Source organism: Lemur catta, chromosome 6 (genome assembly GCF_020740605.2).
Source record: "Lemur catta isolate mLemCat1 chromosome 6, mLemCat1.pri, whole genome shotgun sequence".
Classification (NCBI taxonomy): domain Eukaryota; kingdom Metazoa; phylum Chordata; class Mammalia; order Primates; family Lemuridae; genus Lemur; species Lemur catta.
The window spans coordinates 55,409,283-55,424,984 of NC_059133.1; the positions used below are offsets into that span (position 1 = coordinate 55,409,283).

General features: G+C 51.1%; 1 protein-coding gene across 5 annotated transcripts; it reads left to right on the forward strand.

Annotated features, from left to right (window-relative positions):
- The first annotated feature begins 753 nt into the window (after window positions 1-753).
- On the forward strand, window positions 754-15,648 carry ITGB7 (integrin subunit beta 7). 5 transcript variants are annotated; one of them, XM_045553886.1, is made up of 16 exons: window positions 754-856; window positions 5,922-6,044; window positions 6,657-6,860; window positions 8,579-8,780; window positions 8,869-9,039; window positions 9,739-9,980; window positions 10,362-10,520; window positions 10,836-10,931; window positions 11,094-11,183; window positions 12,196-12,342; window positions 13,130-13,320; window positions 13,619-13,842; window positions 14,054-14,273; window positions 14,422-14,630; window positions 14,943-15,103; window positions 15,315-15,648. In XM_045553886.1, exons 3-16 carry the CDS (start codon window positions 6,660-6,662, stop codon window positions 15,393-15,395), a joined length of 2,394 nt encoding a protein of 797 aa, XP_045409842.1. In that variant the 5' UTR covers window positions 754-856; window positions 5,922-6,044; window positions 6,657-6,659; the 3' UTR covers window positions 15,396-15,648. The 5 variants fall into 5 exon arrangements, with proteins under 5 accessions (XP_045409842.1, XP_045409843.1, XP_045409844.1 ...); XM_045553887.1 differs by having other exon boundaries at window positions 776-856; window positions 5,922-5,998; XM_045553888.1 differs by having other exon boundaries at window positions 777-856; window positions 5,922-5,969.
- The last annotated feature ends 54 nt before the right edge of the window (window positions 15,649-15,702 follow it).

Sequence of the window (15,702 nt, forward strand, 5' to 3'; positions counted from 1 at the left end):
GGCACCCCTCACACTCTGAGCCTTGCCCTGTGCCTCTCTCGCCAAGTTTCCAGCTGCCTGGACCTTGAATTTCTCAAAGCCTCTCCACTTCTCACCCGCATTACTCCTCATGCCTACCGATTCTCTTGTCAAGCCCTTAGTATGTGCCAGGTACTCTTGTAAACAATTGATGTGAGTTGGCACATTTAATTCTTACAAAAGTCCTATGAGTCCCACTTGACAGATGAGAAAACAGCCACAGAAAGGGTTAAGTAACTCAGCCAGAGTCCTTATTCCTAGTAAGTGGTGGGGCCAGGATTTGAACTCTGGCACTTTGGCTCCATGGCCCATGTAGTTAAGCACACTATGATGGGCATTGGGTTTTCAAAATGAAGAAAAGTCTGTAAATTCCCTCTCTGATACTTACTGCCGCCTTATTCCTCTTATCATGTTCCTTCCTATATGCAGAGGTTGCCAGTTTTGGAGGCAGGCAGACCTGGATTTAAATCCAAGACCAGCCACTCACCAGCTGTGAGACCTCAGGCAAAGTTCTTTACTTGCTGCCTCTAAGCTTCACTCTCTACATCTGTAAAATTGGGGGATGGGGGACTCACACCCCTCTTAGGAATTTGTTGTGAAGATTAACTGTAATGTGAAGGGTCCAGCATGTGACAGGGGCTCAATAAATGAACTTCTTCCAAATCTCTGCATCATCTACTTCCTTTGCCTATCTGCTCCACCTTCTCCTAGATCAGTCACCCCCACTACCCCCAGTCTCCCCCACCCTAGGGCGTGTCACTTCCTCCTCTGCAGCCTCCCAGATCAGCACACAAAGGCTGCAACTGCCTCCAGAGGAAGGGCCTCTCTGCACGCACCTGTGAGTACCAGGGCACCGGCCCTCCTACCTCCTCTCCTTGCAAGCCTAGGCCCACCTGGTCCCAAGCTCCTGGGAAGAAGGTTCTGACCTAGACACCCAGGATCTCTTTGGACTTGAGAAAGGCTCTGACTCCTTTCCACATTCCTAAGATCCCCTGTCCCGTTCCCACCTCCGGTTTCACAACCCCTGCCCCATCTCCCTAGAGTAGGGCTGGAGGGAGGGAAAAGAGGTGGGGATGTGTGAGTGCTGCTACTTGAGTGCCTGTCTGGCATCAACGGAGGGTTCTCCCAACATTATTTCCTGCTGCCTTGCCTGCTGCCTGATGCTTTGCCCTTAGCTCAGACTTCTTCCCGGTGGCTACCTTGGCCACAGACTGCACACCCCTGGGAGACTGCAGCCCAGCAGCTCTGTTCTGTTCCCTCTTTATGACTCTGAGTGGGCAGCAGAGGGTTCTGCCTGACTTGGGACAACTCTGAGTGGGCAGCAGAGGGTTCCGCTTGACTTGGGAGGTGGATGGGTTGGGGAGAGGCTGTTTCTCAGCTGTGGAGGGGGACAACAGAATGTGTTTTGGAGTTAAGAATGGAGCCCAGAGAAATGGGACAACCATTTGGTCCAGAGAAAGAAGGGAAGACTGAAGAAGACCCCCAAGGAAAGAGAAATGGGATTAGGCAGAGCCTATTGGGGTTAGTGGGGAGAAGACACCACGTTTGACGGTGATGGTGCCTGAGTTGGAAGGGAGGCAAGCGGCAAACAGGCCAAGAGGCCTGACCTGTCTCAGTCCCTGCTCTGCCTTTAGTGCCCTGGGTGACCTTGGGCCATTCTCTGGTTAGGAGCGGAGGGAAAAGGAAGTAAAATAAAGAACTGTGCAGAAATGGAGAAGAGAAAAGCAGCAGAGAGATGTAATCGAAGTTTTGAATAGGAAGGAGCCAGAGGGAGAGGGGAGAGGGGAGAGAGAGAAAGAGACAGATAAGCAGGTGGCAGGGCATATGTCCCCAAGGAGGGGAGAAGAGGGAAGAATTAGGAGGAAGGGGAGGGGAGGTATGAGGAGTCCCAGGGTCCCCTCTAAGGGGAGCCGAATGGGCTTGAGGTCTCTGTGTTTGTCCTGTCCTGGAAACCCATGTGGCAGCAGGGGCCCCACCTGTGAGAGATGAGTCAGAACTGTGCTTTGTGCTGCAGCATCTCCAGCCTCCCTGACCACAGGCGCGCAGAGCAAGCGGGGCTGAGGTTATGGGGAGGCTCAGCCCTGGGGCGGCCTCTGGGTGTGTGTGTGGGGTATCTGGAGGCTCCTCCCTCACATACCACGCCTCAGGTCACAGGTGGTGGGCAGCAGGATGGGGGCGGTCAACGACTTTGCACCCCACCCCTTCCCCACACTCCGTGGAGAGCATCTGGACCTGAGCCTGGGTCCAGGCTGAGGAGGATGCGGATGCTGCGTGACAAGGAGTGAGCTGGCCTTTCTCATACACTGCTAAAGGGCATGTGAACTGGCACAATCCCTAAGGAGCTTACGTTGGCAATACCGTCCAATATTATAAATAACACCAATCTATTGATCCTGCACATCCTCCAGGAATTTATCCTACAGATTCATTTGCACACATGTAAAATGATAAACGCATGACATTTCATGGTAGCATTATTTGTTGTAGTGAGTAATTAGAAACAATTTAAATGCCCATCATCGAGGGACTGATTATGTCTTTTTATTTTCTATTTATTTATTTAATTAATTTATTTTTTTGAGACAGGGTCTCGCTCTGTTACCCTGGGTAGAGTACAGTGGCGTCATCATAGCTCACTGCAACCTCAAATTCCTGGGCTCAAGCGATCCTCCTGCCTCAATAGAGACAGGGTCTTGCTCTTCCTCAGGCTGGTCTCAAACTCCTGACCTCAGCGATCCTCCCGCCTCGGCCTCCAAAAGTGCTAGGATTATAGGTGTCAGCCACCCGTGCCTGGCTGGGACTGATTAACTATGATATGATGCAATGGAAGTCTTTATGGCTATAGAAATGAACAAGGAACTTCTTAGTTTTCTAAAGTAGAAAGATCTCTAAGAAAAGTAGTTAAAGTTAAAAAAATAGGGAGCAGTGGCTCACGCCTGTAATCCTAGCACTCTGGGAAGCTGAGGTGGGAGGATCACTTGAGGTCAGGGGTTCAAAATAAATAAATAAATAATAAATAAAACAAAACTGTGTAAAATTGTGTGTATTCTAGCACTGATAGAATTCTACTATTTGAAAAGTATATTCATATTAATTTGTATACCTATAAAAATCTCTAGAAAGATTATGAGAAAAAAGATAATAAATGATATTTATTTAGGGTAGGTGTGGAAACTGGGGTGCCTGGGGTGGGAGATTTCTCACTATCTAACTTTTTAATTTTTTATGATAAAATACCCCAAAATTTATCATTTTAATCATTTTTAAGTGTATAATTTTGTGGCATTAAGTACATTTGCAATATTGTTCAGCCATTATCACCAATTCCAGAACTTTTCATCACCCCAAAAAGAAATTGCTGATTGAGTAAGCAGTCACTCCCCATTCCCCCTTCTCCCCTGGTAACTTTCTGTTGTTTTTTTTTTTTTTTTTGGGAGACAGAGTCTCACTCTGTTGCCAGGCTAGAGTGTCATGGCATCAGCCTAGCTCACAGCAACCTCAAACTCCTGGGCTCAAGCAATCCTCCTGCCTCAGCCTCCTGAGTAGCTGGGACTACAGGCATGCGCCACCATGTCCGGCTAATTTTTTCTATATATATTTTTAGATGTCCATATAATTTCTTTCTATTTTTAGTAGAGACAGGGTCTTGCTCTTGCTCAGGCTGGTCTCGAACTCCTGAGCTTAAATGATCCACCCACCTTGGCCTCCTAGAGTGCTAGGATTACAGCACCCGGCCTTTTCTGTTTTTGTAGACTTCTAATTGTCATATAAATGAAATCATACAATATGTGGTCTTTCATGACTGGTTTTGTTCACTTAGCATAATGTTTTCAAGGTCCATCCATGTTGTAGCATGTATCAGCACTTCATTGCTTTTTATGGGCAAATAGCATTCCTTTGTGTGGATATACCACATTTTGTTCATCCATTCATCAGTTGATGGACATTTGGGTTGTTTCCACCTTTTAGCTATTGTGAATAGGGCTGCTATGAACATTTATGTACAAGTTTCTGTTTGAACATCTGTTTTCAATTCTTTGGGGTATATACCTAGGAGTGGAATTGCCAGATCATAGGGTAGGGTAATTCTATATTTAACTTATTGAGGAACCAAACTGTTTTCCACAGTGATTGTACCATTCTACATTCTCACCAGTAGTGTATAAGGATCCCAATTTCTCCATATCCTCAACAGCACTTGTTATTCTTCATTTTTTATTGTAGCCATTCTAGTGGATATAAAGTATTATCTCATTGTGAGTTTTGATTTACATTTCCCTGATGACCAATGGTCCTTGATGACCAATGGTGTTGAGCATCTTTTTTGGTGCTGGTTGGCCATTTGTCTATTTTCTTTGGAGAAATGTATATTTAAGTCCTTTGCTCATTTTTTAATTGGGTTGTTTGTCCTTTTGTTGTTGAATTGTAAGAGTTCTTTATATATTATGGATACTCATCAGATATATGATCTGCAAATATTTTCTCCCATTCTGTGGGCTGTCTTTTCATTCTCTTTATAGTGCTCTTTGATGCACAAAAGTTTAAATTTTTGAAGTCTAATTTATCTATTTTTTCTTTTTCTATACTTATTTTCACATATACACATTTTTTAGGAATTCAATTTGACCTATTTTTTCTTTTGTTGCTTTTGTTTTGGTGTTATAGCCAAGAATCCATTGCCAAATACAAGATTAGGAAAATTTACCCCTATGTTTTCTTTCTTTCTTTCTTTCTTTTTTTTTTGAGACAGAATCTCACTCTGTTGCCCAGGCTAGAGTGCTGTGGCATCAGCCTAGCTCACAGCAACCTCAAACTCCTGGACTCAAGCAATCCTCCTGTCTCAGCCTCCAAGATAGCTGGGACTACAGGCACATGACATCATGCCCAGCTAATTTTCTCTATTTTTAGTAGAGACGGGGTCTCACCCTTACTCAGGTTGGTCTCGAACTCCTGATCTCAAGTGATCCCCCTGCCTCAGCCTCCCAGAGTGCTAGGATTACAGGTGTGAGCCACTGCATTGGCCCTTTGATTTAATCTTTGTATATAGTGTGAGGTAGGGGTCCAACTTCATTCTTTTGCATGTGGATATCTAGTATTCCCCACAATATTTGTTGAAGACTGTTCTTTTCCCATTGAATGCTTTGGCACCGTTGTTGAAAATCAGTTGACCATAGATGGATGTTTATTTCTTAATTCTATTCCATTGATTTATATATCTGTCCTTTTGGCAGTACCACATTGTCTTGATTACTGTAGCTTTGTAGTAAGTTTTGAAATTGGGAAGTGTGAGTCCTCCAACTTTGTTGTTTTTCAAGATTGTTTTTGCTATTTGGAGTGCCATGCAATTCCATATGAATTTTAGGATCAGCTGTTCCATTTCTGCAAAAAAGGCCATTGGGATTTAACTTTTTGATTTTTGAAGTGTGGTAATGGATTACCTATTCAATTTTTTAATTAATAAGTTTTTTTGAGGGCGGGGAGAGGGTCTTGCTCTGTCACCAGAATGTAGTGGCATCAAATAAATTTTTTAAAATTAGGAATTTGCCTGATCTTCCTAGAGGTCATTCCAGGAATTACCTGCCTCCACCCTAGATTGCTTTCTCTAATCTAGATTCCCTTTGTGCAAAGTACAGAAAGAGAAAAATCTTTACTAGCACTGGCCTTCCTTCCTCCCTTATCCCAGACCTGTAGTGAGTTCTTCCTGTGGCCTAATGTTCATTCCTCTTGCTACCATGTCAACCAAGTAGAATTACCCTTCCTGGACTCTTTCACACACTCTGTTATCTGCTCCAGCCTTCCTTCCTCTCATTCCCACTCACTGGCCCTCTTCCCTCATTTAGAATCCAAGATTGTGAACACTGCAACGGCTGTCAGATTATTTAATCAATTCCCTCATTTTACAGATGTGGAAACGAAGGCCCAGAGAGAAAGTCTGACTTGCCACACAGCCAGTGAGTGACTGCGGCAGGACCAGAATCCAGTCAGTTTCCTGTTTGGTTCTCCCACCACTACAGCTTGGAAACTCGGTGAATAGAGTGGGGTGTACACCTTAGTGGCTCCAGGCCCACTCCCCAGACCCTTTGTCAGGCTGTTTTGCTCACCCTGGCCACATGAGATCTGCACACAGGAAGGACAGGTCTTCTCTGAGGCCCTTACCCCAGACTGGTACCTGCCACTTCCCACCTTTTTGAAGAAACTGCTGAATTCACAGGAGAAGTGAAACTATGAGGGGAGATAAAGAGTTGGGGTTCAGGGCAGGGCATGGTGGCTCATGCCTGTAATCCTAGCACTCTGGGAGGCTGAGGCGGGAGGATCGCTTGAGGTCAGGAGTTCAAGACCAACCTGAGCAAGAGGGAGTAGTCCCAGCTACTTGGGAGGCTGAGGCAGGAGGATTGCTGGAGCCCAGGAGTTTGAGGTTGCAGTGAGCTACGATGACACCACTGCACTCTAGCCCAGGCGACACAGCAAGACTCAGTCTCAAAAAAAAAAAAAAAAGAAAGAAAGAAAGAAAGAAAGAAAATGAAAGAAAAGAATTGGGGTAGAATTTTGAGAGTGGCAACCACAAGCTAAATTCAGATGGCTGAGAGCTTGGGGTCTTTCCTGAGGACCCACATGTCATCTTTTATATCCTATTACAGGCCATGGTGGCTTTGTCAATGGTCCTGGTTTTCCTGCTGGCCGTGAGCAGAGGTGAGCGTGAGTTGGATGCCAAGATCCCATCTCCAGAGGAGGCTACGGAATGGGGGGATCCTGAACTGTCCCTTCTGGGGTCTTGCCAGCCAGCCCCTTCCTGCCAGAAGTGCATCCTCTCACACCCCAGCTGTGCATGGTGCAAGCAACTGGTAAAGATGGGCCTGTGGCCTTTGAACCATATGTATGTGTATGTGCAGCCTAGATATATGTGTGTGATTGTGTAGGCACATGTATGATTTTCTGAGTGCATTCCACAGTCTCATGCGTGACTGAGTTTGTGCACATGGGACTCCTATGTATGATTGGGTGTGTGTGTCACATGCATGCAAATTTCCTGTGCACGTATGATTATGTCTGTCTCTTTGTGTAAATATGGAGAGGACTTGTGACTATAAATTGGTAAGAAGTATGTGCTTGTGGAAATTCATGCTTGTGTATAGGTAGAGGGAACTGTTGTGCATGTATGAACTGCCATAACAGAATACCATTGACTGGGTGGCTTAAGCAACAAGAATTTATTTCTCATAATTCTGGAGGCTGGGAAGTCCAAGATCAAAATACTGGCTCATTTGGTTCTCTGGTGTGAGGACTCTCTTCCTGGCTTGCAGACGGGCCACCTTCTGGCTATGTCCTCACATAGTGGAGAGAGAGAGAGAACAAACTGCTGTCTCTTCTTGAAGGGGCACCAATTCCATCATGAGGGTTCTGCCCTTATGACTTCATCTAAGCCTATTACCTCCCAAGGGCCCCATCTCCAAATACTATCACACTGAGGGTTAGGGCTTCAATATAAGAATTTGTTGGTGGTGGGGGGACAGAGCTCAGTCCACAGCAGAAAGTATGTGACTGGGTCTCTGAGTCTGTGTTTGAAGGCAGGGGTATTATGTTCCCAGGTGTGTAGCAGCCTATGACTGGGCAGGTAGAAGGGAAGGAGTTGGAAACCTGTGGGCTTGAGAGAGGAGTGGGAAGGCTTGAGCTACCTAAGTGGCCAAGAAGGATGCTGGGGAATAGTTACCTCCCTGGCTGTTGTTTGTTTATGCTTTAAAGAGACAGGCCCCACAGATTGGCAGAGCATGAGTGGTGCCTGAGCTGGAGGTGGGCAGAGCTGTCTCTCCTACAAGAAGATGGAGAATTAGATCAGCACAGGCCAGGAGATAAGAGCTGAGGACAAACTCATGCAGAGGCAGAGCTACCGATGCTGAGAGGGCCAGCAGAAAGGCACATGGTGAATCTGGGAGGACAGGACGGGTAGACTCCAAATCTGGGGTAGGTGAGAGGCAGAGGTGCAAGTCTGGAGCTGGGGAGCTAGGCCTCTTGGGACAGTTGGGTCTGTGTCTGCCTCCTCCAATCCCCAGATTAGGGCCTGGCAGCTGGGCCAGCTGAGAAGCAGCTGTAACCATTTCCTTCCCCTGTGGTCAGGGTTACCAGACAGTTAGGGGTAAGGTGTTATCTCCTTTTCTGTTCCTATCCTTTCCCTTCCCAGAAACTGTAGGTCTTAGTCTGACCCCCTTCAAATTTTAGTCTGAGCATGCAGGGGAGGTTGGACTAGGAAGCTAGGCTCCCCAACTTTTTTGTGGTAGTGAGGTCCCTGACATCTCAACAGGAAATCTGTGGCTCTAGGGGAGGAGAAGGGTGGGTGGCTGGGGAAAAGGGGAGTTGAGATAAGAGGAGGGGAGCGGGGGACTTCTATATGAAGTGGGGGACTCTGTCAAGGGGGAAAGGACATAGTTGAGGCAGGGAATCAGAAGGGCTCAGGGGATTGACTTGGGGTGGGGGGGATTAGAGGCGGCCAGGTCGCAGGGTGGTTGTGGGAGCAGAGCTGGGGGACCGTGACCGCGGTCCCGACGCGCCTCCCCTCGCGGAGCAGAACTTCACGGCGTCGGGGGAGGCGGAGGCGCGGCGCTGCGCCCGGCGAGACGAGCTGCTGGCTCGCGGCTGCCCGCGGGAGGAGCTGGAGGAGCCCCGCAGCCGGCAGGAGGTGCTGCAGGACGAGCCGCTCCGCCAGGGCGCCCGCGGCGAGGGGGCCACCCAGCTGGCGCCGCAGAGGGTCCGGGTCACGCTGCGGCCCGGTGAGTTAGGGGAGGCGGGGCCCGGGCAGAGGTCTAGACTGGGATTCGAATGCGCTTCGTTGACCCGCGCCCGCCACCCGCCCGCCAGGGGAGCCCCAGCAGCTCCGGGTCCGCTTCCTCCGTGCCGCGGGGTACCCGGTGGACCTGTACTACCTTATGGACCTGAGCTACTCCATGAAGGATGACCTGGAACGCGTGCGCCAGCTCGGGCACGCCCTGCTGGTCCGGCTGCAGGAGGTCACCCATTCCGTGCGCATTGGTGAGCGGAGCGCGGACCCCAACCCTGTCAGCCTCTGCCTCTGACTTCAGCCACCGCCTTAGCCTCTGCCAACCTCCCGGACTCAAAGGCCCCAACCTGTCCTCTCCCAGTTGTTAACAGACCTGGCCAGGCCACAGGCTCCTGCATCTCTCCCCGCAGACACTCATCTTCTAGGTCAGAGCTGGAGGGGACTTAAGAGACTGTCCAGTAGGACCCCTCATTTTCTGGGAGGTCTGAGTCTGGAGAGACCGTTCAGATACTTTCCCAGCGTCAGACAGCTGTCTTGCACCTACCAATCTGGAAACTGTCCTGATGCCAGCGTCTCTTGGACAAGGCCTAGATGCCACACACAGTCCCTGGCTCTGAATTCTGTGCCATCTCTCCTCATTTCAAGGTCACCGCCTTTGCCTCAGGCTGCTGCTACACCCTACACCCTGGCGTTCTTCCTCTGCCCTCAGGAAGCCCCTGTCTGTGACCCCATTGTGCTCTCCTCTTAATGACCTCCACCCCCTACTTCCCTGAGCCGGTGGCCTCAACCCTTGCCCTTACCCGTTACTGCGTCCCTGCCTTAAGGCACACCCCTGTCCATGATCATCCTCCCCACCCTCCACTTCCCCTGGAGTCCTCCGCAGTGACCCTGGCAGCGTCCTGCTGCTGCCCAGCGGCTTCTGGCCGAGCTCTCATCCTCCCCTCTCCCAGGTTTTGGTTCTTTCGTCGATAAAACGGTGCTGCCCTTTGTGAGCACGGTGCCCTCCAAGCTGCGCCACCCCTGCCCCAGCCGGGTGGAGCGCTGCCAGTCACCCTTCAGCTTTCACCACGTGCTGTCCCTGACGGGGGACGCCCAGGCCTTTGAGCGGGAGGTGGGGCGCCAGAGTGTGTCCGGCAACCTGGACTCACCTGAAGGTGGCTTCGATGCCATTCTGCAGGCTGCACTCTGCCAGGTGAGGGGGTGGGTCTGGGATCTGAGCCTGAAGGACTGTCTGGGAACAGTACTGCCCACTCTGGTTGTGTAGTGCACAGTTCTAGGGGGTGCCATTCATACCGTAGTCACTGTCGTTTGCGTATTTAACAATTACCTGGTGGACTGCAGTAAAATACCTTGAGGAAGGTGAATGTTTTTCTAATTCATAAGAAGGCCTCCCTCCACTAGCAGTGGCCTTGGTTTGGAGGGTGGGGAGAGCAGGGAGAAGCAAGGAGCTGGAGGCAAGGGGACCAATAAACTGATTCAGGGTGGGGCCAGCAGAGTCCTTGGCTCATAGAGCTAGGGTGGCTCAAGGGCCATGCCCTGTATATAGCCTACCCCCGCCCCCACTGCACCCCAGGAGCAGATTGGCTGGAGAAATGTGTCCCGGCTGCTGGTGTTCACTTCAGATGACACATTCCACACAGCTGGGGATGGGAAGTTGGGTGGCATTTTCATGCCCAGTGATGGACACTGCCACTTGGACAGCAATGGCCTCTACAGTCGCAGCCCAGAGTTTGTGAGTCCCCATCCTCAACCTGCTCCTCCCCATCTGAGCCATCCCTCCTTTCCTTCGAGGACCCCTATGCCTCACTGGTGACCGCCCTGTAAATAGCTTGCCGTCTTCTCCAGCAGTTCTTCCTCCCCATGTCCCCCCAGCTGCTCAGACAGGAAATCTGTGTCACCCCACGCCCTATTTCGTCTCTATTCCTTACCAAGCCTCCAGGGCTCCTCTAGCTGGTGGAACCTGGTTCCTGGATTCCCTGGGTGGAGGGACCTTGCATATTGTAGGGGAAACCTGTGGTGCTCACCTTGTTCCTGCTCTCTCCCCTAGGACTACCCATCTGTGGGTCAGGTAGCCCAGGCCCTCTCTGCAGCAAACATCCAACCCATCTTTGCTGTCACCAGTGCCACACTGCCCGTCTATCAGGTGAGAGCTAGCTAAATGTCAGACCCCCTAGTCCCACCCCAACCTTTCTCAATTCCCCCAAAGATCCATTCTGTGCCCCCATATACCTTCCCTTCCAGACCCCCAGGAGCCCTTTTTTCTAGAGCTGTGACCCACCATTTCCCTCAACTCCCTGTAACTCAGGAGCTGAGTAAGCTGATTCCTAAGTCTGCAGTGGGGGAGCTGAGCGAGGACTCCAGCAATGTGGTACAGCTCATCATGGATGCTTACAATGTGAGGGGCTAGGGTGGGGGAACGACGGTGAGGGTGAGCACTGGGGAGAGGTGGAAGGGGACCCTCAGGTTGGGTGGCAGAGCTAAGAAGGAGCGAGCTGTGGTCTCACATTCCACAGCTCCTACCTAAAGTTTGCATGTGGCTGTCAGTAACAGTTCACTCACTCAGTCTCACATTCACAAATCTTGTGTCTGTCGAGTGCAGAGAGCATGGAGCCAGCCCTGCTTTGGGTATGAAAGGAAAGTTATATTCATTGAAATTTTATTTCACGCCAAACATTGTCCTAGGTGCACATACTGTTTGCTACCTCATTTTACCCCAACAGAACCCCTGCTTCGTAACTGCTAACCTATTTACAGATGAGGAAACAGACACAAGGGGCTAGGTGACTTGCCCAAGGTCACACAGGGAACAAATGGAAGGGCTGGCATTTGTCCCCAGTCTGTACATAAAGAATGTGAGAACTGGAGCCTGCCTTCATTAAGTTTATAAACCATTCAGAGATATTCTTCACAAGAACCATAGAATTGTACAGGCAGAAGGAACCACAAACATTTTTAAGTGTTTCCTGGGTTTAGGTCTTATCTCTCTGCAACTAGACTGTAGGCTTCTTGACGACAGGGACCATGTCCTAAATCCATGGGAAGAAAATGTGAGACCGTATCAAATTTCCCAGGACACTCAGTGTGATGCATCTGTCCTTTAGACCTTGCACGCACCCAGGTTATGTGTCCTGATTTGGTGTGTGACAAACATGGTCACTGCACATTTACAGCACCTGGCCAGCCCTTGCTGGCAGCTGCTCTGAAATTCGGTATTAGAGGCCTCTGGAACCCGGGTACTCCACTCAACGTTCTCACATGTGCTCCAGAAATGCCTCCTGATGAGGCGGAACGGAAGGAGCCCCAGGCGGCAGAGGGCGGGGTGCTGGCAGAACGGGAATGGCTGGTGAGGGCAGAGGTAGGGTTGGGTCCTGCCTTCACATGGTTACCCACCCCCTCTCTTTCCACAGAGCCTGTCATCCACTGTGACCCTCGAACACTCTTCACTCCCTCCTGGGGTCCACATCTCTTACAGGTCCCAGTGTGGGGGTCCTGAGAAGAGGGCGGGTGAGGCTGCGGATCGGGGACAGTGCAGCCATGTCCAGGTCAACCAGACGGTGAGAGCTTTCCAGGATAGGCAGGAGGAAGTGGGGGGCGGGCGTGGAAAATTGAAGCAGGCAGGAAAAGGCGGGGTTAGGCACTGAAAACAACGCGATAGTCTGGGGTAGTCCTTCATCCGGCCTTTCTGAGGGGGCTTAATGAGCGGCTTCCTCAGGCATGTTTCTGGGAGATGGGTGTTATGATCCAATCCTTTAATTGATTTATTTTTAAATGTTTACAATATTAAGGGGGTAGAAATGTTTTTGGTTACATGGATTGCTTTGGTAATGCTTGAGTTACGGCTACTGGTGTGCCCATCACCCAGACAGTGTTCATTGTACCCGTTAGGTAGGTTTTCTCCCCTTCCCTCCTCCCCCTTTCCCCCTGCTTGATTTCCACTGAGTTTTACTTCCCTCTGTGCATGTGTGCTCATTGGTTAGTTCCAATTTAATAATGAGTACATGTGGTGTTTGATTTTTGTTGTTTTTAGAGACAGGGTCTCGCTCTGTCGCTGAGGCTAGAATGCAGTGGCATTATCATGCGCACTGTAGCCTCAAACTTCTGGGCTCAAGCGATCCTCCTGCCTCCGCCTCCTTAGTAGCTGCGGCTACAGGCGTGTGCCACCACGCCTGACTAATTTTAAATTTTCTTGTAGAAATGGGGTCTAGCTATGTTGCCCAGGCTGGGATTACCAGCATGAGCCAATATGCCTGGCCTATCCATTAATTTACTAAAGGGTAGGGATCTGGATGATCAGTGGGCTGGGGTGTGCACGTGTGTATAATCTGCCCACACTGTCCTCAGGTGAATTTCTGGGTTACTCTCCAAGCTACCCACTGCCTCCCAGAGCCCCATCTCCTGAAGCTCCGGGCCCTTGGCTTCTCTGAGGAGCTGACTGTGGAGTTGCATATGCTGTGTGGTTGTAACTGCAGTGACACCCAGCCCCAGGCTCCCCACTGCAGTGACCAGGGACGCCTACAGTGTGGAGTGTGCAGGTGAGGGCTCCCTCTTCGCTTCACCCACCTGGCTCCCCACAAATGACCAACCTTGTATTCTTCCTCCTTCACTTTCCACCCTCCCACTGGAGTCTCCTAGACATCCCAAGTCCTCCCCTGGATAAGAACTTTCTCACTCTTCCACCCCTTAGTGCTTCACTGCACTCTGGCCCCCCGTCAGCCACTCATCTCTCTCCAACTCTTTCGAGAACGTGGGTTTAGAGGAACCTGGGAGAGACAGATCAGGAATGGTCAAACTCCTGGACCCACCTCTCTCTCCTCTGCCTTTCCCTCCCAGCTGTGATGCCGGCCGCCTGGGTCGGCTCTGTGAGTGCTCAGAGGCGGAGCTGTCCTCCCCGGATCTGGAATCTGGGTGCCGGGCCCCCAATGGAACAGGGCCCCTGTGCAGTGGAAAGGGACGGTGCCAGTGCGGACGCTGCAGCTGCAGCGGACAGAGCTCCGGGCGTCTGTGCGAGTGTGATGATGCCAGCTGTGAGCGACACGAGGGCATCCTCTGTGGAGGTACCCAGACTTTGGGAGGAGGGCAGGGTCTGAGGGGTCCTCCAAGGCAATTAGGCTCTGGGAGCTTCATGGCACTGATGGCACATGTCGAAGATTTTGGTGTTATGAGTTAGGTTAGAGCATGTGTCTGGCACACTTGAAAGGGACTAAATACATGGGCCTGTGGGGGGGGGGAGTTATGGTTGTCACCCTGTACATGGCTCTGCCCCAGGCTTTGGCCGCTGCCAATGTGGAGTATGTTACTGTCACGCCAACCGCACGGGCAGAGCATGCGAGTGCAGCGGGGACACAGACAGCTGTGTCAGTCCCGAGGGAGGGCTCTGCAGTGGGCACGGACAATGCAAATGCAACCGCTGCCAGTGCTTCGATGGCTACTACGGTGCTCTGTGTGACCAGTGCCCAGGCTGCAAGACACCATGCGAGAGACACAGGTGAGGCCTCAGGTCTTGCATGTTGGGAGCAGGGGCACGGTGGGGCTTGAGGAGCTACTTCTGTCTGCCTGTTCTCCTTGCTTGTGCTGTGGGTGGGGGCTAGTGGGTGACAACCGCCCAGCTGGTAACACTGGTATCCACCACACAGGGACTGTGCAGAGTGTGGGGCCTTTGGGACTGGACTCCTGGCCCCCAACTGCAGCACAGCTTGTGCCCATGCCAACGTGACCCTGGCTTTGGCCCCTATCTTGGATGATGGCTGGTGCAAAGACAGGACCCTGGACAATCAGCTGTTCTTCTTCTTGGTGGAGGAGGAGGCTGGAGGCAGGGTCACACTGAGAGTGAGACCCCAAGACAGTAAGTGGGTGGAGGTGCCAAGTGGAGCCCTGGAAGTTTGATTCAGGGCCTAGAACTCTGGGGATGTGCGGCTGAAGCTAATGGGAAACTAGACTGGGGGCTGAAGCAGAGCTCTGAATCCAGGGCAGGGGCAGAGGTGATGGACCAAGTGGACAAGACTAAGGCCCTGGGCAGTGACGATAACCTTGGATCCTACTGGGTTCCCTTTGCTGTCAGTGACACGGTTGGAGAGGCTGGACACATTGTGGGCAACTGTTTGTCTGTCCCTATGCCCCAGCCCCCAGAAGTCTGTGTCCTGTTCCTTCCCTATAGAGGGAGCAGACCACACCCAAACCATTGTGCTGGGCTGCATAGGGGGCATCGTGGCAGTGGGACTGGGGCTGGTCCTGGCTTACCGGCTCTCAGTGGAAATCTATGACCGTCGGGAATACCGTCGCTTCGAGAAGGAGCAGCAGCAACTCAACTGGAAGCAGGTGAGGAAACTGCCTCCTGTCCCTCCCTGGTTGGGCCCCTTTTTGCTCTCTGCTTCCTCACCCAAGCTCAGCCCCAACTCCTCCCACCCCTCTGCTGACTTCCACTGGCTCCTAGAATCCTGCTCAAGTTGCAGGCTGGCCTCTTAGAACTAGATGAAGGGGACAAGGAATCCTAGGATTTTCCCTCATAATTTGCAATGTCTTTCCCCAGGACAGCAATCCTCTCTACAAAAGTGCCATCACGACCACCATCAATCCCTGCTTTCAAGAGGCAGACCGTCCTGCTCTCTGAATGAGGGACTCTCACCCCAGACTCTTTGGGACCAGCACTGTCCGGGGAGGACAGTGAGAACTGGGGGCGGCTCTGTCAGGCAGGAGCCTGGAAAGGCACTAAACCACTGCAGAGGAGGGGTCACCAGACTGCTTCATTTTCAGAGTGACACCCAAGAGGGCTGCTTCCTGCTGCTGCGACCTTGCCTCCCTACCTCACAAGGAGCGAGGGTTACCCCACCCAAGCACACAATAAAGTCTTACCTGAGACCACAGATGTCATGTGGTGTTACCTCACCAAGGCCAATGCAGACTGTTTAGCCTGGGCC